General features: G+C 42.4%; 2 protein-coding genes across 5 annotated transcripts in view; both read left to right on the plus strand.

Moving 5' to 3' along the window:
* Positions 1-4,931, plus strand: part of LOC121161033 (calcium-activated chloride channel regulator 1-like) — a 50,628-nt gene extending 45,697 nt beyond the window's left edge. The window contains exon 15 of the mRNA XM_040987256.1: positions 4,428-4,931. Coding sequence (XP_040843190.1) covers positions 4,428-4,931 — 504 coding nt within the window. The remainder of the gene's footprint in view (positions 1-4,427) is intronic.
* Positions 4,798-22,716, plus strand: part of SH3GLB1 (SH3 domain containing GRB2 like, endophilin B1) — a 34,228-nt gene continuing 16,309 nt past the window's right edge. For 2 of the 4 annotated variants that reach the window (XM_040987387.1, XM_040987389.1), the window contains exons 1-3: positions 4,871-5,036; positions 18,533-18,674; positions 22,307-22,435. In XM_040987387.1, the coding sequence (XP_040843321.1) occupies positions 4,965-5,036; positions 18,533-18,674; positions 22,307-22,435 (343 nt within the window). In that variant the 5' untranslated portion in view covers positions 4,871-4,964. Of the gene's footprint in view, positions 5,037-18,532; positions 18,675-22,306; positions 22,436-22,716 lie in introns of all 4 variants that reach the window. The other 2 variants (XM_040987390.1, XM_040987388.1) reach the window with 2 other exon arrangements.

Below are 22,716 nucleotides of genomic sequence, written 5' to 3' on the forward strand. Positions count from 1 at the left end.
TCCTGCCACATGCATGGGAGACCCTGGTGGAATTCCTGGTGCCTATCTTTCAAATAAATAAAACTTTCAAACTGTATATTTCATCCAATAGTTTCGAAAATGTTTTATCCTCCACTAGTACTAAATATTACTGCTGAATCTCTATTTAACTCTACTGAGTAAAATAATAAAAACAGCATAAGTTTATAAGACAGACATAAGCACAGTAAAAGCTTTTCAGATTATCTCATTCTTTTTATACAGTAAGTTATAAACTATATCTAAGACTGAAACTGATCACTTTTTAAAAGGGCAAGAAAAAAATCCCAAAAATGACTCTAAGAGGGTTCTTTTAGGTTCTAATATCTTTGACAAGAAGAAACAATGTGAGGTTTAGTTATTCATTTTTCATGGCAGCTTTTTTCTGTTTAGTAAATTTAATACCTTTTACAACTTTATCTGTTTCCTATGCATGTCTCTCATCTTTCAGAGAGATTCATCAAATGCTTTCACTAATTGGATGGTGGTACCTGCTTGCTTTCTTCATTGTCCAGTTCTATGCTATTTGAATGTTTATTAAATTAGCAAAGTTGTTACTCTAAAATCTAAAAATTATAATATGAAAGACTTGTTATCAGAATATATGTACACACACACACACACACACACACACACACACACACAACACACACGTGAGATCTTCCAAAAGTTCGTGAAGGGACTGGCATTGTGGTGCAGCAAGTTAAGTTGCTGTGTGTGACGGCAGCATCCAATTATCAGCGAACCCATTCTTGGATGGCAGACCCCACTTGGATGGCAGAAATCCCAGCACTCAGGCCATCTTCTGCTTCCCTATTACTGTTGTTTTTCTGTTACAGTGACAATAAAAATAAATTGGAAAACATTGTATTAAGTGAAATTAAGTCAGGAATGGAAAGACAAAAACCATAAGATTTCACTTACATACATACAGAATCTAAGTAAGCTAAACTCATAGAAGAAAAGAGCTGTATGGATTACCATGAGCTGAATCCTATTGACTAAAAGAGATAAAAAAAAATTCTGTTAGGAGGAATAATAAGATACCTGCTAGAGTACAACATGGTGATGATTGTCAACAGGAGTACCCTTCTGTGTTCTTAACGCAAAAATCACAAGTTTATGCATGTGTTATAACAAAATCATTCTGAAATGTATATGTATACACATGTGTACATGTCAAATATCATGTTGTATGTCATAAATTTATGTATATTTTGTTTGCCAATTCAAAATAATTAATTTTTTTAAAATGCCATATGGGACTAGACTTCACCACAGCACTTAGACACTGTCTGTGACACCTGCATTGCATCCCATTGTCTGGGCTCAACTCCTGCTGTGCTTGCTCTCCAGCTCCATGCTAACATATTTCCAGAGAGGCAGCAGTGGTCACCCAGGACCTGCGTCCCCGGGAGCTCCATGAAACTCCCAGTCTGAGTTCCAGACTCGTGGCTTCAGCCCGGCCCAGCCGAGGCTCATTTAGGCATTTGGGGATTTAGGCAGTACAGGCAGGACGTCTAGATCTCTGCCGCCGTCTCCAACTCCCAGACCCCCACCCTCCCTCCACCCCATTTTCTCCGCCGCTAAAACAATTCAAAAAGAAATTAAAAATCCATATGGTGTCCAAAGACCTGCTCCATGGTGAAAGCAGAAATCAGAAATGATGAGTGTTCCTCCCCAGAACTTCATGAACTCTCTCTTCTCATGCACACACACTAGAAGCAGTGAGTCCGAACCCTCAAAGAAGGGTAAGCTAGATAAAGCCCATTGCACACACCAAGATGGCAAGGAAGCTTTTTCATCACCGCACAAGTTCTGAAAGAGAAAAAAAAATGTATCCTCTGAGAAACTACGATACTGATTTATACTCCCACTCGTGGGGGCTCCAAGTTCATACTATCTGAATGATTTGGATAATTTCATAAAACATTACTTGCAGAATGGTGATAATGTTAGGAGTCTCTGACAAAAGGAATCTTTTTAAGAATGATTTAAAATGATTATTTTTTAAAAAAATAAAACACTATGAGACATAAATCAATCCACAAAGCATGAATCAGCAGACATAAGTCAGCAAAGGTGTTAACATCTAAATTACTAAAGATTTGTGTATCATTTATACAACTACAAATATCTATAGATCCACATACATTCAGCTGGAATGAAAAGAAAATAAAAACTAATCATATCAACAAAAGAAACGTGATTGATTCTGGGAAAGGAGGAGGGACGGAGTGTCAGGAAAAATCCATCTAGTTTGAAGAAGGATGGAGCAACATTCAAATGCCTGCAACATGTGATCTTGGCTTGGATGCTTTGGCTAAACAGAAATTGGAATGATCAGCAAAGCAACAGCAGGGTTTCTAGGCAAAAGGTATTCTGAGTTTTTGCAATATTCTTGCTTTCTTATTCGACTGGAATTATTTCATGCTAAAAAAGTTGGTTTGCTTTTTTTTTTTTTTCCTTTTTTTAAGAATGGGATGATGGGTGCAGGCCAGTGGCGCAACGGATAACACGTCTGACTACGGATCAGAAGATTCTAAGAATGGGATGATGATGAGAAACATTTCAGACAAGAAACAGCCAGGACAGAGCAACTGATGGTGGGAAATCAAAGTGGGTCCATCTGCCTGGCCAAAGTGATTTGGGATGCATGATCCAATTTACCAATAAGAGAAGTCCATGAAGAGCGACATTGAGGAAAGGCAAGCTACGACAGGCTGACCACTGATACACCGAGTCTGACAGTGAGCGGCCTGGAAATTTGGGATTGGTGGTGGAGCTGCAAAGAGGGAGCCTTCCGAGGACGGTACACACCTTGATTTGATTACTTTTTTGTTTAACAAGTCTTGGGGAACCCACTGTGTTGCCAGGAATATAGACTATAAAAACATAAAAATCAGAAGGTAAAGGGTCAGTCCCCTTGGGAGACTCACACTGGGTGAGACAAGTGCAATCCATGTGCAAACAAAGGCCAGAACTGGGTGGGAGAAGTTTAGAGGACGGTGGGTTCATTTTCAGTCTTGACCTCAAGTTGGAATCACCACGGGGAACTTTTAAACTTTCCCCTGCCCAATCCACACTCTAGATCGTGTGCTTTTCCACACAAAGGCGAAGACAAACAGCAAATGGTAACTGGGGCTTCTGGTTATGTATTTCCTTCCCACGTCGCTGGAGAAAACACGTTGAGATGAAAGAGACTTGGAGCATTTGAGGCCTGGGAGAGTCCATGACAAGGAAAGTACCTTAAGAGGCGCCGTTTTCGGTCACCATAACAAAGCACACACTATTTAGACGTTCTGTTCGCCCTTAGAGCGCTTTTACTGCTCTTTGAACCTTTATCAGCAGCTAGTGCTGTCTCAGTAACTAAGACCAAAGCCCGAAAGTGAGCTCCTTGCACTACTTGGCATGCCCTCCTGTTATCCAAAGGACAAAACCGCAACAGAAACCGTGTTCCCTTATTCCCGAAATGGCAGTGGGTCTCAGTTGTGCCTAATTGAAGTCGCTTCTAGCAAATGCTGCTAGCACAAAGACAGTTTACAAAGTTACCGGGAATACGTTTTTTGAGCTGACATCACCTCATGTTCTTACTCCCTGTTAAAACTAGTCACGCTATACTATGTCAATTAGTTCCATAACGTTGTATATTGATGCTGATGTTTTGTTGGGGCTTTTAACTGACCGGAACTTTACTCTGTTAGCTCTACCTTCAGACCAGAGAAGGTCTCCCCAAGAGGCCACTGAACTTATCTGGACAATAAGACGCTGGACTTTATGCTAGGTATATGCTTGCAATGAAGGAATCTCAACTGAACTTGAACTGAGGTTACTCAGCAAGGTGGAGGAATCCACTATGGGGGGAGGGGTGTGGGAGGGGTGGGGGGAATCCCCAGTGCCTATAAAACTGTATCACATAATACAATGTTAATAACAATAAAAAAAAAAAAACTAGTCACGCTAGATTGTTAAAATAATACCTTAAATCGCTCACCATCTTGCATTTCTTGGTGGCCTCCCCCTGACCCTCCAAGGGTGCTTGGCACCCAGGGGCACCTGTGAGGCTCTGTAATTGAGCATGCACACACGTGTCAAAGTCCCTAAGAGCTTGTGGGGGCGGGGATGGGGAGGGTCTTTGAACTCCAAGGAACAGGGCTGAGAGCTTGAGCTGAGTGCCTTTACTCAGTGTGGTGTTTTCAGCACCGCTTTCAGTACCTGCCACACAGAAGGCACTGAAGGATGGCGGATGAATGGACAACAGGCTCGGTGGGGACAATATCTTTAACTCTGTTACGCACAGATTAGTACAGTGCCACCCAGAACTCGGGGTCCAGCGCGACGCCCCCGGTGCTACAAGATGACCCAAGCCTATTCTTACTTCACACATACTACACTCGTATACCATACAGGTTTTCCTCATTGGGAGGCTGGGGAGAGAGAGGAATCAGAGTTGTCAGTTCCTTCGATTCTCAGACGTTAAAACGCGCCGGGGCGCTGGGTCCCGCACGGCGCACTCCACGAGGCCGCCCGGCAGGAGCAGGGTGGGGCTCCCGGCGAGCCGCCGCGCCGCCGCCGTCCTCCAGGGGGCGCCATTGCCGCCAGCAGCGCGGGCGAGGCTCCGCCCCGCGGCCGGCGCTCGGCTCGCTTCCTCCGACGGGGACGCGGCCCCGCCAGGCGGCGACGCCCGTCGCTCTCCAGCCCGGCCCCCGCCGCCCGAGCGGACGTTGGCCGCCCTTCTCCCGGCCGCCCGGGCTCCGCGGCCTGTTGGGAAGCGCCCGAGCGCGTTCCTCGCCCCACCCTCCGCCTGCCCCTCGGCGGAAACGACAGCTGCGGCGGCGGCGCTGGCGCCACCTCCCTCCGCCTCCCACGTCTGCCCCCGGCGCCCGGGCCCCGCCGCGGCGCCTCCCCGCTAGCTCAGCCGGCGCTCCGCCCGGCCGCCTCCCGACATGAACATCATGGACTTCAACGTGAAGAAGCTGGCGGCCGACGCGGGCACCTTCCTCAGCCGTGCCGTTCAGGTAGCGCGGCTGGGCGGGGGAGGGAGAGGAGGGTGGCGGCGACCCCCGAGAAGGGCCTAGCAGGGCCCCCCGAGCGCCCGGCCCGAGGCGGCGCCGACGACCCCCGCTCCCCGGCGGGCCTGCCGCGGCCCGAGGCTTGGGCGATGGGCGCGGCCTGGTGCCCCTCCGCTTCGCACTGGGCGTTTTCCGTGTCTCGCTCCTCCCCAACTGCCGCTGTGGGGCGGCGAGGCGGGGTGGGGACGCTTCCCCCGACCCCGTCCCTGGAGGACACCCCTAGTTCACCTCGGGTCGAGGCGCTGCCCTGACCCCGTCCCAGCACCTCACGCCCCAGCCTCCCCGGCCCCCCGAGTGACCCCTCCCGGCCCCCCGAGTTACCCCTCCCGGCCCCCCGAGTGACCCCTCCCCGGACCCCCGAGTGACCTCTCCCCTGCCCCCCGAGTGACCCCTCCCGGCCCCCCGAGTGATCCCTTCCCGGCCCCCCGAGTGACCCCTCCCCGGACCCCCGAGTGATCCCTTCCCGGCTCCCCGAGTGATCCCTCCCCGGACCCCCGAGTAACCCCTTCCTTGCCCTTCGAGAGACCCCTCCCCGGCCCCCCGAGTGACCCCTCCCGGCCCCCCCGAGTGACCCCTCCCGGCCCCCCCGAGTGACCCCTCCGGCCCCCCGAGTGACCCCTTCCCGGGCGGGAGCCACAGGCCCTTCTGGCACCACCCCATCCTTGCTTTGGCTTCTCGCCCTCCCCGCCGAGGAAGGAGTTTCCTCTTGCAGCCCTCCACTCCGAGAGCGCTCTGCCAAGACAGTGCCCTCCCTCCAACCCTCAGTCTTCCTAAGAGGACTGTCCCTGGGCTTGGCAGCCGCAGGACAAGTGCCCATCGCCAGTTGGCAGCCCAGCTCTGCCAGGGCCACGGAAACCTGGAGTTTGATTGTCAGCTGTCCAACTGGGGATTACCGGCTGGAGAGTGAGGAAAGGGTGAAGAAGGACGAAGAAAGGGGTGAAGGGTTAAGTTGCTGGGTCTGGGGCTTCTGACACAGTGCCACGGGGATGTGTCTGTCCCAGGGAACTTTAAAGCTTTCTACAGACATCACCCACATTGGGCTAACACAGTTACATCCAGGAACAGATGTAAATCTCACAACATGGTTATAAACAAATCTGCTGTTGAAGTTCATGATATAGTCACAGTAGCAATAACATTTTTTTTTGTAAAAAAAAAAAAATACAATTTTAATTGCTAATGCTCATGCCACGTTGGTACTGAAATGTCAAATCTGACCTGTTGCCTTGCCGCCTTCCTTGTCTCCCGTACCCCAGTTTTGGTACGGTTGGCGCCTACATTGCCCTGGTCCAACCAAAAGCATGGAAGAGCCAGAGCAGGGGAATAGCTACCTGTGTTAGGAAAGCTGTATGTCAAGTGTTTGCTGTTCGTTGGACTTATTAGCTCCAATCCTGTCCATAACTTCACCAGGGAAATATTAATCCTCTTTTATTTTTAAGGAAGCAGCCTGGGAGAGGCTAAGTGGCTTGCTTAACTTGCATGGTTAGTTAAATAATCAGGTACTGTCTGACCTAGTACTGCAGGCATGCTGCTGCTTTTCCTAAATAAGCCGTTTAAACTAAAAGATATGTAGGCTAACAGAGTCCTGTGGCCTAGAGAGGCTTTAAATAGAAGGCAGCATGGCGTGAGAATTTAAATATCAGCAACAAAGAACACTTGGGACCTGAGAACTCCCTTCTAGCTTTTGATTTTGGAGTTCTGAAACCTATGTAATAATAAGCTGCCTGCCTTAGGAGGGAGGCTGGGGTGGGACGTTTGTGCTGAATCTGTATTGTGATGTGTGAAATTTGCTCACTTTAATCTTAAAGGGTCAATGATTAAGGTCATGTGTACCCCAGAAGTATGTAACACACTTGATCTTAGTGAAAGGCTGAGAAACAATACAAAGAAATATATGTGCAAGCTATGGAGTTGTATGGGAATTACATTAAATAGTGCAAGAAGCCTTATAAATGGTACTTCATATTTATTAACACAGTGCTGACTTGGCAAATACAATTTTAGAAAATACAAAGAATAAGATACCTGCCTTAACTTCTGCCTCTTCTTCCCTAGATTGTTAAGTATAAAGACATTGAAATTTTGTATAAGATGCAAAAGGAACGAATGCTAGAGGGTCTGAGGTGAATTTTGGTGTGAGAGACCCTTAGAATTAACGTTAGTGACAATAAAGCACTAGAACTTTTGATATTTTAGCGTTATTGCCTATGCATCTATATGATTATTGCCAATTTGACACTGTAAAAGGCTACTTCTAAATACAATTAGATGTATTTTAGGTACATGACTCATGCAACTTGAAAAGAACTCATTCTAGAATTTAGTGTGATTTAGATTGTTGATAGGTACAATTGGAAAGTCAGTCTATCAAATATCTCAAAGGGAATACTTCCCAAATTGAATCTTACTTGCTTACACTTTCAGTTTCTTTAGAGAAAAGTGTTTTCATTTTGCCCTGGACCTTTAGCTATCAAGTTGTTTTCCTTTTGGTCTTACATGCGTAAGTGCTTCCTTCATGTCTTCCTGGTTGCTATTCTGGACATTGGTGAAGTAGCAGTGAATGAAATTAATTAAGAGTCTGCCCTCCTGGTGCTTACATTCTGCCAGAAATAACCTTGTGAATACATCAGGTGACAGAAAAGCCAGAAGAGAAGTAATGGGCAAAGTAGTGGCTGTTACCACGTTGTGTAGCTAGGGTGGGCAGAGCAAAGCTTTCTGATAGAATGAAATACAAAGGGATCTCACACAAGTCTAATGGAGTCTAGGGGGCAGCAGGAACAAGTGCAAAGACTGAACCTGTGTAGATACCAGGGCAACGAGTTAGGGAGCTGTCACCATAATGGGAGAAGCCAAAAATGTGACTTAGGTGATGGTGGTGGCAGAGGAGGGTCAAAATCTCTGTTGGTTAGCTGATGGGCCCTGAGGCATGAGAGATTAATCAAGGATAAATCCAAGATTTGACTTACGTCATTTATAAGGGAGGAAGCACAGGAGAAAGGGGATCCTTTATTTGTGTCGCCTTTAGTCAAAGAAAAAAAAAAAGGAAAAAAAATTAAAAATATAGGTCTGTTTGAGAAGCAGGCATCCACAGGGTATCTCCCCCAGTGCCTGCGGTGCCTCCTGGAAGGTGGGAGCAGAAATCCAGTTTCCACAAGCATTGTGGAAACCCAATTTTTTACACCATCATTACTGCCTCCTAAGATCTGAATAATCAGGAGCCAAAACTAAGAATCAGTCAAGGCCAGTGACACCAATGTGGGACGCAGGCACCCTGACCACTAGGCTGCCTGGGGAGATACCTACTGAAGTTTGTAAGAATAATGACCTTGTGAATTTAAGGCATTTCAGAGGAAAAAAGACAGAGGTAGTTGAAAGATTACTACGATTTCAGTAGATGTTGAAAGTAGGCTATGGGTTTATAAGATTTCATTATCACATTTTTCATTATACTTTTATATTTGTGTATGTATTTGGCATTTTCCACCTAGTTTTTTAAAAATAAAACTTAAAATTGCTTAAAGAATGTAACATGAAATTTTGAATTGTGATTAAATATGCAACAAAGCACTTTTTTTTTCAGTAGTTAATGACTGAATTCCTAACTATGAATTGAATTGACATCAATATAATTCCAAAGTACCAGGTTTCATGCTAAGAATTGTTTTAAGAGTTAAGACAGTCGGGCCTGGCATGATAGTCTAGTGGCTAAATCCTCACCTTGTATGTGCCAGGATTGGGTGCCAGTTCTTAACCTGGCAGCCCCACTTCCCATTCAGCTACCTGCCTGTGGCCTGGGAAAACAGTCCAGGACAGCCCAAAGCCTTGGGATCCTTCACCTGCCTGGAAGACTTGGAAGAGGCTCCTGGCTTCAGATTGGCCATTGCGGCCACTTGGGGAGTGAGTCAACGGATAAAAATCTTCCTCTCTGTCTCTCCTCCTATCTGTATGTCTGACTTTCCAATAAAAATAAAATAAATCTTTATAAAATAAAAAGGGAGTTATAACAGTAGCCCTGTTTAAGCAATAGGAACGGAGAAGGAGTTAAACTTTCTCATTTCAAAATAACAATTCCCATTTAAGTTAAATTGTGCTTAAAGGAATAAGCCATTCACTGGCTCTCAAATTGCCATACATTCTCAATTTTACCTAAAAAAATTTGGGTTAAAAAGTAAATGTATTCCTTGTTTTAAAAATAAACCAAATTGTTGAAACATACTAGAAAAATGAGTTTTATCATTCTCTCCCCTTTTATAATTCGTTTGTAAGCTTTGGTACTTTAAAATGAATGTTAAGTAAGCATGTATAAATGAATAAGGATGTTCTTAAACTCATTTGGTTGATTACTTCGTTTTTAACGATTCAGAATAGAGTACAGAAAGCATGAGGTCATTTATCCCCACGCATCATTACTAGCCGTTTCTTAAAATCCGTCTTTTTAGTCCTGACTCTTGAGTATTAAATGCTTTTTTACAATTTCACCCTTCACTGATGCATATAAGCACTGTGTTTTTATCAAATTGTTTTTAATTTCTAGAATAATTGTGTTCTTAACTGACTCTAGGTTTTTGTTCATAAAGTAACTTGAATGCCCTCTGCCCACTCTGTCTATACAGATCCTTTTCCCCTAAGCCTCAGCTTCAAGTCCACTGTGAAGGCTTCTCAGGCCACAGAGCTTACTCTGCAGTTACATACATTACTCTTTTACTGAAGGAGTATGCAAGGGCCGTGGAAGCTCCAAAATTCTGTGACTGAACAGCTTTCACTTCTTTAAAAAGATTATATGTCTTAAGGAATCAGCTATTTTTTCCTGTTCCCCTATGACAACATCTAACACGGCTCATGTTACTCTGTCATTTTAACCAATCAACTTAGTCCCTATGTGCAGTTTATCCTGTGAGGGGAAGTAGGACTCATTTAGCATGCTAATTTTGTTGTCTTCGCTAGTATTTGTCTAACATTATTTTGGCTTACCTTGAAAGTATCTAATATCAATCTAAAGTATTACACTATTCAGCCTACTTTTATTGACTGCCTGTTAGATGCTTGGCGTTGCAGATACAAAGATGCCCATTTCCATCCTCAGGGACTTCACAATTTAGTCCTAAATTTGCCATTGCTACTCTTTTTACTAAATACCCGCTTTGCAAATGCTTATTCTTTTCACCTGATAAATCAGGTGAATTAATAGGAGATAAGATTTTAAAATATTTTCATTTCTTTAAAGACAGTGTTATGAAAATACAGAGATCCTCCATCTTTGAGTTCACCCCGTAAATGACCAGTCTCCAGAGGTTGGGCCAGGGCAACACCAGGAAGCCGGTAGCTTCTTCAGGGTCTCCCATGTGGGTGCAGGGGGTCATCCTTCACTGAGTTGTCAGGTACGTTAGGAAGGACGTAGATGAGAAATGGAGCGGCCAGGGTTCAAACCAGTGCTTAGATGGGGCACTGGTACCACAGGTGGCAGCTTTGCCCTCTACACCACAGTTATAATTCCAGAAGATAGACTTTTCATTATGAATTGATACTGAAGCAAAAATTTGGCTCACCATCTACAGCATATATAGTTATCCCTTGCTGTAAAGTGAATTGCTTCCAGAACTTCCCATGAAAACCAAAATCTGAGGCTATTTGCATCACTTAGCAATAACCCATGGTTATTTGCACATGATTGATCCATCCTTCAATATACATTAAATCTGGAGTGATATCTGATACTGTGTAAGTGCTATGTAAATTGTTCTAGCATATTGTTCATGAGTAACTGCCAAGAAAGGCTCAGGCTTGGCTCAGTACAGAAGTAATCATCATAGGCCTGACTATATACATCGTCTGAGACTGTTGGATATCAACAACAAAAACAAAAAAGTTAATTCAAGAAGAGTATTCATTTTAGTTTTTTTTTATGTTCTCTGTTAACTGGTTTAAAGTTATATTTTGAATTGCATGAAGTTTTTTGTTTTGTTTTGTTTTTTAGAGAAAGTCCTTTAAGTCTGGTTTGGAAGGTTATTCAAAAATAGTGTGCCTGTGTAGGAAATGTACAGATGACTGTGATGGTGACATTAACAAGCCCTGTCAGACACATTCTAGAATTCCAGTTTGGCCAAACAGCACTCTCAAACCCTTCCAAAATCCTACCTCCTTGATAGGATTTAAACTGAAAACTTTACCATGTTTCTCAGATTCTAGTAAAGTCCACACTCAAGATCCATACATTTTCTTACTGTGTAAAAATTATGTTTAGCATTACTTAAAACTATATTTTCACCCTTTGGTAGTATTGCCATTAAAATTTAATACAATACTAGGTGGAAAATAGCAGAGGCCTAACTTGCTACACCACAAAGCTGGTCCCAGCTTGTTAATTTGATGTTAAAATTTACAAAATTCTGTGAGGTAATTAGGAAATCCACAAAGTTCATTCAAAGGCATGGTGCTTTGGAAAGTATTTTTAAGGTGATGACAATGCTATAAAGGATGCTAAACTCCTTCATTATCAAATCATATCCAGTCAGTATATTCCTGATTACTTTATTCCTATGTTTAAAGTTATCAGACTTGTAAATCAGTTACTTAAGTGCTGTTTGGAGAAAATATTGATGATAGAATTTCAACACAATGTATTCAGAGCAGAACACCTTAGTGAAGTGACAGGAATAGCAATCAAGATCTTAAATGAGCCGAAGAAAGAAGTAATGTGGTGGGAACCAACCCAGTTGATACATATTGAAATAATTAGGTCTGAGCTCAGAACAGTCTGTTTTGGCTGCACCTAAAATAACTGGGGGAAATCTTTTAAAATTCCAGTATATCAGGCTGCAACCCAGTTTGATTAAATTAAAGTCTCAAGGGTTGGAGCGTATATTAGTGTTTTCTTTGATTTTAGGATTTATTTATTTAGTTGAAAAGCAAGGTGTGAGAGAAAGAGAGAGAGAGATACTTCCGTTGACCATTTTACACCCCAGTTCACAGCCCTGGCTGAGCCCGGTTGAAGCCAGGAGCCAGGACCTCAGTCAAGTTCATTCCATGAAAAATATATAATAACTATTTTCATTTTTTCCAAACTGATTGTTGAAGTTACACTATAAATTTTTATCAGCACCAGATATTTTCTAAGAAAATGATTTAAAATATAGTTTCAAGGGGTGGGCATTTGTCTTCAGTGGTAAAGAAGTTGGGATGTTTGCTTGCCATATCAGGACACCTGGGGTTGTCTGTGCTCTTGATTCCAACATCTTGCTCATGGACGCAATAGAACTCAGCAGAAATTGGATCAGCTGTATACACAGATGTGACCAATTCACAGATGTGAGGTTGAATCCCAGTACACCTTAGGAAAAATGTGTAGTCAGTCACAACTTAATCATCATTCAAATTATGATTCTTTTCCATATTATTATAATATTTTGGAATATTTGAAATGACTGTTAATATGTGGAATCTTAAAATATCTATTTAGCCATGCCAAGAGTGGGACTGGTGTGATGGCTTAGCTAGCTAACCTTTCACCTGCAAGTGTCAGCATCCCATGTGGGCACCAGTTCGTGTCCCAGCTGCTCCACTTCCCATTCAGCTCCCTGCTTATGACCTGGGAAAGAAGTGGAGGATGGTCCAAAGCCTTGGGACCCTACAACCATGTGGGAGAGCTAGAAGCTCTTAGGTTCAGATCAGCTCAACTTTGACCATCTTGGCCATCTGGGGAGTGAACCAGCGGATGAAGAATCTTTCTGTTTGTCCTCTGTGTAAATCATCCTTTCCAATAAAAGTAAGTAAATCTTAAAAAAAGAATACAGAAGAATAAGTAATACTGTTGAAAAAAATTAAATATATTAGGAGGTAAGGCTATCATGGAGTGCAGAATGTAGATATACCTAAAGTGAAATGTAATAATTATTTCCTCTCTTGGAAAACCTGTAGAATTCACTACTTATACTTACATGCATAGTTTATGTGAGCCTTCTAGTAGAACTGCTATTTTCAAAATACAACAAAACAAAAACAGAGCTGCTATTTTCTGAGCAGGTTTTGTGCAGATTATCAAACTGATATGAAAAGTATCTGTACATTATTGTTTAACTTTGTCCTACTGAACTAGAATAATAACAAAACTACTCATTGTATTTATTAATAGAATCTTTGTAAGTCAGTTTACATGGTTCTTTGTTACTTCTTTAGGCTAGATAAATAAATGGTATTGCAGATATTCATTATTCTGCTATACTTTTTTATTTTCAGGCAGTGGCTTTACTCACTAAGCCACAGTGCTTGCCCCAACTTAAAAAAATTTAGAGCATTCGAGTTTGTTCCTTTCATTCTACAGTGTCTTTTGAATTGCTAGTAGATAAAGCATACTCATTTTTTGTTTGTTTGTTTTTGAGAAACAGAAATAGAAACAGAGCTTTGATCTAGCCCCTAATGCTGAGGACCTGGTGTTGAATCCAGGTCTCCCACATGTGTGGCAGATACCCAGTAAGAACCATCACCTGCTGCCTCCCAGGATGCACGTTAGCGGAAAGCTGGAATTGGGAGCAGGATTGGAATTCAAATCCAGGCTCTCTGGTATCGGGACAGATTTCCCAATTGATGACTTCATTACTCAACCAAACACTGTTCTCAGATAAAGTTCAACATTTTACATTCTTTTTAAGTTTTTTTTTAAATTTTAATATTGTTTACATAGTTGAAAGGGATACAAACCCATGTGGGCCTCTGATTAGGATGGAGTGGGTCAGCTATGGGGAAAGATGGGTGGGACAAATATTGCAGATTTTTTTCCTCCTGTGCCCACAAATGGGCACTCATTGCTGTGGAACTACATAGGCACCTGTAGATAAGGGACAGTCATTTGATGATGCGTTGGGGACCCTGCTGTGGACAAGAGTTTTCTTAGGGTATTGCTTGAGTGGTTTTAGTAGTTCTGAGAAGTTGCTGATTTCATTGCTCCAAGATTAAGAAAGTCTTTCTAAGGTATGTTGGTTGACAGAGTTGACCTTAGTGCATCCCACAGACCTAGGAACATGCTACAAAGCTTCACCAGGAGAATGTCCAACCTGTTCTGCTTTCCATCCTCTTATGAGGCAGTTGTCATCCCCAACTGGCCTAGATTAATTGGTTGTCATGTCCCGTGAGCATCTGAACATGCTGTCACCTCATAGCTACTAAGGAGGCCCAGTCCTGGTACATTCCCTGCAATGTCAAACCACCATTCTGTGATTCTTCCTGTAGCTTGGCTCCAAGTCCAGCAGTCTAGTCAGGGAGTCTCCCAAGTCTTCCAAGGGAGTCTCACCTGGGGAGACTCAGACTTAGGAGTGCCAGCCAGTACAAGCTCAGGTTCCACTTGTGATCTGTACCACCCAGCACACATACTGGTAGATGCTGCTGCCTGCTCAGTTTTACTCCAGCCCAATTTCTCATGCAAGCTCATGGGTACTGTGGCCCACCCCAGCCAACCTGCCACAGACCTGATCCACACACACACATATCAGTAGGCTCAGCAGCCTAGTTGGGGTGACCTGCTATACCTCCCTGCAAAGCCAACCCCCAACCCCTATTTATGCATGTGCTCTCCTCTGCTGCAGCTTAGCCTTTCCTAGCTTGTAGCTCATCCAGCACTCATGCACACCCACAGGTGCTGTAGATTAGCTCAGCTGCACCTACCTCTAGACCTGGCCTTCACATATGCTGATGGGTGCTGCCACCTTCTCCAGCCTTGCATACCTGCAACCCTGGCTCTTGTGCTTGCCAGTAATAGGTACAGCCTAGCAGGAGAGTGCCCATACTTCCCCTAACAGGGATGCTCATGCACCTGCCAGGATGTACTGCAGTGCAGTCTGTCATAACTCACACCCAGTCCTGGCGTTACTGCCTAACCCCATTGGCCTGCACCCTTCTGGCTCAGCACCCTAGCCCAGCCTAGTCTAGGACCAGACTGGTCCACCCCAAGTCGCAGCTCTTGAGCTTACCAGTGGAAGTAGTAGTCCAGCAAGGGATTCCCTGAAATTCCCCTTCCTGGGAACATCCCAGCCCTGGGTCTTATGTGTACCAGCAGGTGCTGCAGCCCAGTCTGAGATGGCCCTCAGTCTTGGCATTTGCCAGTAGATGAGACAGCATGGCACAGCCCAGAATGTTTTATGTCCTAAAAAAAAAAAAAAAAACAGATTTATACTGCTTATATAGTACTTTTCATTTAGTTCTCTTTAAACAGAGACCATTTCTTCTGGTTCTCAGAAGAATGCAGAAAAGCTTGACTTCATCAGTATTAATTTTTAAATTCTTGGTTATTAAAATATAAATTAAGGCTTTCCAGAAACAGATTAATAGTTAATATACATAAAGAAGATGCTAATGATCCCATAGAAAGGACCCTCTCTTCCTCCTTCCCTACAGACAGAAAAAAAATGAAAACATTTGACCCACCTTTCTCCATACTTGATCCCCCACCCTAATTAGAAGCTCACATAGGCATGCATCCCTCTCAACTACATACATAGTATTAATAATAATTTTAAAAAATAATACAACTGCAAGTCATCACAGAACTATATACTGTTTCTATAGATCTTCACATAGATAATTTCTCACCATTCAGTTCCAGCCTGTTCCTTTCCTGCTCGGAGATGCTGTCTAACCGCTCCCATCTCAGTCTTCTAAATCCCTTCCCCATTGAAGCTTTCCCTGTTTTGCTCTCTTTTCCAAAAAAAAATAAATTCTTTTTGGTACTTAAACTCACTATATCATTTAAGAAATAGAACCTCTCCACAGCCTTATGTCTGTTGTCTGTCCTTCCTCTTATAATGTTAGCTGCCTAAGAGCAAGGATCTTACCTATTTGGCTGGCTGCAGAAACCCATGTGCTTACAGCAGTGCCTGCAATCTACTTAGATTCTTTTTTAAAAGGGTTATTTATATTTACAGAAAAGTCAGATTTACAGAGAGAAGGAGAGAGACAGAGGAAAATCTTCAGAGCTAAGCCAGGAGCCTGAAGCTTCTTCCAGGTCTCCCATGCGGATGCAGGGTCCCAAGACTGGGCCATCCTTGACTGCTTTCCCAGGCCATAAGCAAGGAGCTGGATAGGAAGCGGGGCTGCCGGGGTTAGAACCGGTGCCCATATGGGATCCTTGTGTCTGCAAGGCAAGGACTTAAGCCTGTAGGCTACCACACCATGCCCTAGATTCTTAGTAAATATTTGTTAAAGGAATGAATGGAGTGAACAGATGGTTATATTTGTAAAAGGGAAACTTTTTGTATTTTTAAAGATATTTTTATTTATTTATTTGGAGGAGTAATGGAGAGATGCAGCAGCTCTTCCGTCCTAGATGACTACAGCCAGGGCTGGGCCAGGTTGAATCCAGGAACTTGGAACTTCATTCTGGTCTTCCAATGAGTGGCAGAGGGCCAAATACACGGGCCATCTTCTGCTGCTTTCCCAAGCACATTATCAAGCACATTATCTGGAACCTGAACTAGTGCCCATATGATGTGCTGTTGTCACAGGCAGCAACTTTTCCTGCTGCACCACAATGCCAGCCCCTATGTTTCTAATTTCAAAGGTACAGGGAGAAAAAAATGTCTTAAATCATCGTTTAGAATTGGCATTACCCTAATTATAGTCAAGTTTTACATCTGACCATTAGTGGTAGACTCTGAATATGTAAAAGTTGTGATCTGTATCTCTCCAAGTTTGTTGCTTAGAATCTTCAGGGATTGGTAAACAATACCAAGTTCTCTTTTAACAGTGAGATTGCAGAGTTTCCCAGCTGAGCATAGGTTTGCTTTTGTCCTGTGTGGAGGAGTCCTCAGCTAACCATGTACTGCACTTACAGGCTTAGACAATAGGTGGCCACTCTAATTCTCAGTTCACTCATGTGTTGGCGCTTAGGTGTGGACCAATCTCAAAATGATGTGTGGCTTTGTAACAGCCAATTAAGGCTGTTCTCAGCCCCTTGACAGGATCTTCAGTAAAAATTTTAACCAAAAGTGTTAAGAATAAAATTCTAGAGAATTCTTTGTCTGAATATGCTTATGACCAACTGAAACTTTCAGATTGAGAAGAATGCTAAAGTAAAACTCAGGAAAGAGAATAGCGAAAAGATTTTTAAAGAATGAGAGAAGAGAAAAGACAAGATGAACAGAGTTGCGTTAACTGAAAATGAGTCATGACAGCATAGAATTATTGCATATGATGTACTTTTGGATGGAGAAACCCATATATCCTAGAGAAAAATTATAGTGCTCTACAGCCTGAGTCATGGTCTTCTGTGTTTAATTAAAAGTATCCAGAACACTTCATCACGCCAGAAATATTTTCAACTCCTTATTATTGCATCGGCAAAGCTATCCCTCAAATGTCAGCACTGGCAGTGTAGGAAAGACTAGTAGATTTAGAATGCTCAGCAGTATCTCTTGATCTTTTTGGTCAATAGCATGTGTTCCAAAGATCTAGAAAAGAAATCACTGAAGCATATCCTGAAGAAGCAACTGAAATGATAGTTCCCAGAACATCCCATAAAAATCTTACTAAGAGTGACTAAAGGGCCCGGCACGGTGGCGCAGTGGTTAAGGTCCTCGCCTTGCACGCCCGGGATCCCATATGGGCGCCGGTTCTATCCCGGCAGCCCCGCTTCCCATCCAGCCCCCTGCCTGTAGCCTGGGAAAGCAGTCGAGGACGGCCCAAAGCTTTGGGACCCTGCACTCGCGTGGGAGACCCGGAAGAGGCTCCTGGCTTTGGATTGGCTCAGCTCCAGCCGTTGCGCTCACTTGGGGAGTGAATCATCGGACGGAAGATCTTCCTCTCTGTCTCTCCTCTCTGTATATCTGCCTTTCCAATAAAAAAATAATAAAAATAAATCTTTAAAAAAAAAGAGTGACTAAAATGCCAATAACAATATGTAGATTACAATAAACACAAGCAGCCCCTTTTAATAATTAGCAGACACTGAACAAAATGACTAAGATATCTACTTTAAAACACTGTAAAATACATTTATCCTTAATAATAATACTGAAGAAAGAACATTCTAAAGCTTACTCCAGTCACTGCAGTTGGAGTGCACAGTAGTTGGCACGGTTGTCTGGACTCACATCCAACTGACAAAACTCTTACTCGTCAGCATTATTCTTGCTAGATTTATAAATAAGAAACATTTATAAACCGAACACTTTGATACGTTTTCTCCAGAATTAACTCACACATTATATATCTTAGCACAACTGAGAGGACGGGATAGTTGTATTACCTTTAAGATTGTCATAAATGCCACAAAAGTTAAGAACAAAAACAACTATGGGCGGTGGGCAAGGACATATGCATAGGCACTAACAAATAAGCCAGAGGCACAATTATTTGTGTATTTGGGATTATTTTGATTTGAGTTTGCGTTTGCTTTTTGCCTGTTGAAATGATTTCTTCAAATTTATTTGAGGTCTATTTTAACTTGTTGTTAACAGTTCACAGAAGAAAAGCTGGGCCAGGCAGAGAAGACAGAATTGGATGCTCACTTAGAGAACCTCCTCAGCAAAGCTGAGTGTACCAAAATATGGACAGAAAAAATAATGAAACAAACAGAAGTATTATTGCAGCCAAATCCAAGTAAGAAACTTTTTCCAAGTATTGTTAGTGCTTGTTTTATTGTGTAAAAAAATGTTTTAATGACTGAAAACAGAATTTTCATATTCCAGGATATATGGCTATTATTTGATGTGCTTTTGTGAAAAGGTAATAAATACTTTTCTGTATCATGTAGCAAATTTATAGGTAAAATTCTTCAGCTGTCTGTGGAGTCTTCTTGAAACTTCAGTTTCTGGCAGTAGCTTCGGCTTGGAGGATTCTGTCAGGAGTAGGTCAGGTATTTGGTGCAGTGGTAAGTCACTGCAGTTATACCTGCATCCTGTATCAGAATGACTGGCTTGAATCCCAAGCCCTCTGCTTCTACTCAGCTTGCATCCTGATATTAGCAGGTGCTTAAGTACTTGAGTTGTTGCCACACACGTGGGAGAACTGAACTGAGTGCCAGGTTCCTCAGTCTGTGCTGGCCCAGGCCTAAGCTATTGTGGTTACCTGAGATGTAAACCAGTACCTGGGAGATTCTGTCCATCTTTCTCTCTATCTCACTATGTGTGTATGTTGGTTTTTTTTTCTTTCAAAATTTGTTAATTCATTTGAAAGACAGAGTTGTAGGAGAGACAGATCTTGATCCACTGGTTGTCTACCCAACGGCCCAGGGTAGGCCAGGCCAAAACCAGGAACCCGGAGCTTTTTATGGGTTACCCACATAGGTGACAGGAGCTCAGAGACTTGGACCATCTTCCAGTCTTCCCCAGTGCATTAGCAGGGAACTGGACCAGAAGTGGGACAGCCAGGTGAGATACCAGCACTGCAGGTGGCAGCTTAACTTGCTGTACCACAATGCTGGCCTCATGACTTTCAAATAAATAAATACAAAAATTTTTTAAAGAGGCAAAAGGGGCAGTGAGAGGGGGCCTGTTGCAGTAGCCTAGTGGCAAAAGTCCTTGCCTTGCATCCATAGGGATCCCATATGGTTGCTGGTTCCAATCCTGGCTGCTCCACTTCCCATCCAGCTCCCTGCTTGTGGCCTGGAAAAGCAGACAAGGACAGCCCAAATGCTTGAGACCCATAGGAGGTTCCTGGCTCCTGGTTTTGGATCAGCTCAGCTCTGGCTGTTGTAGCCCCTTGGGGAGTGAACCAGCAGATAGAAGATCTTTCTCTGTACCTCCTTCTCTCTGTAAATCTAACTTTTCAGTGTAAATATATAAATAAAAGGGTGTGGACAATGAGAATAAATTCATTTTGCTGTCTCTTTCAGAGAAGAGTTGTTCTTACATAATTAAGGGAGCATTATATGGAAACCTAAACAGTTACCTTCTTTTAAATTATTATTTATGCAGTTACCTTTTCTTTGCTTTTTTAATGGAAGTTTTATATTTTTCACTTAAGTTAATCCATTCAATTTTTAAACAACTATGAGTTTTTTCAGGTACCTCGAGTAACCTTGCAAATAAGTGCATAATAATTATTTATTGAATGAAATGTACCAGTTGGCCTCTTGTCCAGTGTAGCTTAGCTAATGAGGGAAACTTGGAATAAAACCTGGTATGTTAGCATCCAGTCTTCACTCTGTGCTGTTTATATCAGAACTGAAGGACAAAGGCAGTACTGCATACTTTGCTTTTTCCCAGTGCTATTGTGAGAGAGTACTGATTTACTCCCCAGCTACCCACAATAGCTAAAAGCTGGACCAGGCTGAAGGCAGGAGCCCAAGCAGTTGAACCGTCATGTGGTACCTTCCGGGGTACATGTTAGCAGGAGGTTGGGATTAGAAGCAGTGTGGGCACTTAAACCTGGGTACTTCAGTTTGAGATTCGGGCCTCCTGGGTGGCATCCTAACCAGTGTGCCAAGTGCCCACCCAAACTAAACACCTTTAACCACATAGATACCAAGCAGTCAAAGCTAGGAATCAACTCCAGTCAGAAAATCAAAACCAAAATTTATTTAGCATCCTCTAATTGTTGTATTTTGAAATGGCTCATTTCAAAATTGAAATGGCTCATTTCAAAATTTCTAATTGTTATATTTTGAAATGGCTTTAAATTCCTGCCTAAGAACTCTTTTTATACTGAAATCTACCATACAAATTAGTATTAATCTGTTATGTATTATAATTATCCCTTTACCAGTTCCTTTATGAACTGCTTCCCTTTTTTGTTTTTTTTGTTTGTTTGTTTGTTTCAGTGTACTCTGAGAAACTTACACAGGAAACTATGTAAAACGTGCCTCTAAGGAACCTGTTTGACTTAGGCTAACATTTATCATTGTCATTGTAATTATATTTAATTATTGTTTCTGGAAATTTCAGCCATTTTCTCATTTTTCTCTTATATACTTCCTTTCTTGTCAGCATTGTAAATGTGAATATCTTTGCTGTTAAACACACAAACTTAAGTGTTTGCTCAGCTTTAACTGGTTTTTCTCCTTCCCATTTATACTGAAGGTCTGTTTTTACTTAAAACCTTTTATCTTGTATTTTACTTTTGTTTTCAAAGATATATCTTTACTTCTTTTTTTTTATTAGAAAAGCATATACAGAGATAAGGAGGTATAGAGAAGAAGCTCTTCTATCCGCTGGTTCACTCCCCAAGGGGCCACAATAGCCAGAGCTGAGCCCATATGAAGTCAGGAGCCAAGAGCTTCTTGCTGGCCTCCCATGCAGGTGCAGGATCCTCTACTGCATTTCCAGGCTACAAGCAGGGAGCTGGATGGGAAGTGGAGCATCCAGGACACAAACCATTGGCCATATGGGATCCCTGCGGATGCAAGGCGAGAATTTAACGCCTATGTGATCACGCCAGGCCCTCAAATTTGTTGCTTGTTGGTTTATTTTTTGTTTTTTTAAGATTTATTTTATTTTTATTGAAAAGTCATATATACAGAGAGGAGGAGAGACAGAGAGGAAGATCCTCTATCAGTTGAAACTCCCCAAGCGGCTGCAACAGCCAGAGCTGAGCCGATCCAAAGCAAGGAGCCAGGAGCTTCTTCCAGGTCTCCCATGCGAGTGTGGGGTCCAAGCAGGAAACTGTATGGGAAGTGGGACTGCCAGGATTAGAACCGGCACCCATATGGGATCCCAGCGCATTGGACCCCCTTTACATTTATTTTTACCAGTGATACCTTTGAAGTGAATCCATGTTGGAGAGATCATAATTGACATGAACAGCTAGAGCCGTGGCGTATTGCTGATCTGTCTGTAGCCTAGTTCAAGTGGATAGTTCTGTTCCGTAGCTCTCGTGTCTATATTTAGACTTCGGGCAAGAGAAAAAGGAAACACTCATGCTAGAGGTGTCAGATGTGACTCTGGTTTTGTATGTAATTTATTTCTCTATTTCCTAGTTGGAGATCTTTGATTTTGAAATGAAGAACTATATTCAGAGTTAAATATTAGAATTCAAAATGCTAAAAATAGAGGAAAAGATTACTACATAGTAACTAAGTTACTATCTTCTCTGGAATATTAAAATCCCAGAGAATACTCATAGTAGTTAAAGATTTTATACCAGTGTATTTTGTTATATTTTTAAAATATAGATTCTGACATATAAAAATTATATGATATGTACTTGAATGAGTGTTAATTTCTTATTCAGATATTAAATGGCTGGTAGTTTTGTATTATTGGAGTTGTTGATAATTTTAATCTTTCTCTTAGATGCCAGAATAGAGGAATTTGTTTATGAAAAATTGGATAGAAAAGCTCCAAGTCGTATTAACAACCCAGAACTTCTGGGACAATATATGATTGATGCAGGAACTGAGTTTGGCCCAGGAACAGCGTATGGTAAGTGAAAAAAGCAAAAAGTTATGATAAATATCTTCTGTGTTTAGATTTTTACTACAGATATTATTAACATATGACTCTATTTTAGCCTCAAGCTTATTATGTTAAAGATTTGATTAGATTGAGAAATATGAATGACCAATAAATAGTACAGGTTAATGTAATATGTTCAAGCAAATATTTACTTGTTCAGAGAACTCATATCTTTTTTAGTTGTGAAAAATCAAGTGAATTTTTTACTTGCACTCTCATTGATCAATCAAGACCCCTATTGTAAGGTA

This window comes from Ochotona curzoniae, unplaced genomic scaffold (genome assembly GCF_017591425.1).
Source record: "Ochotona curzoniae isolate NIBS_2020 unplaced genomic scaffold, NIBS_Ocur_1.0 contig_4612, whole genome shotgun sequence".
Lineage (NCBI taxonomy): Eukaryota > Metazoa > Chordata > Mammalia > Lagomorpha > Ochotonidae > Ochotona > Ochotona curzoniae.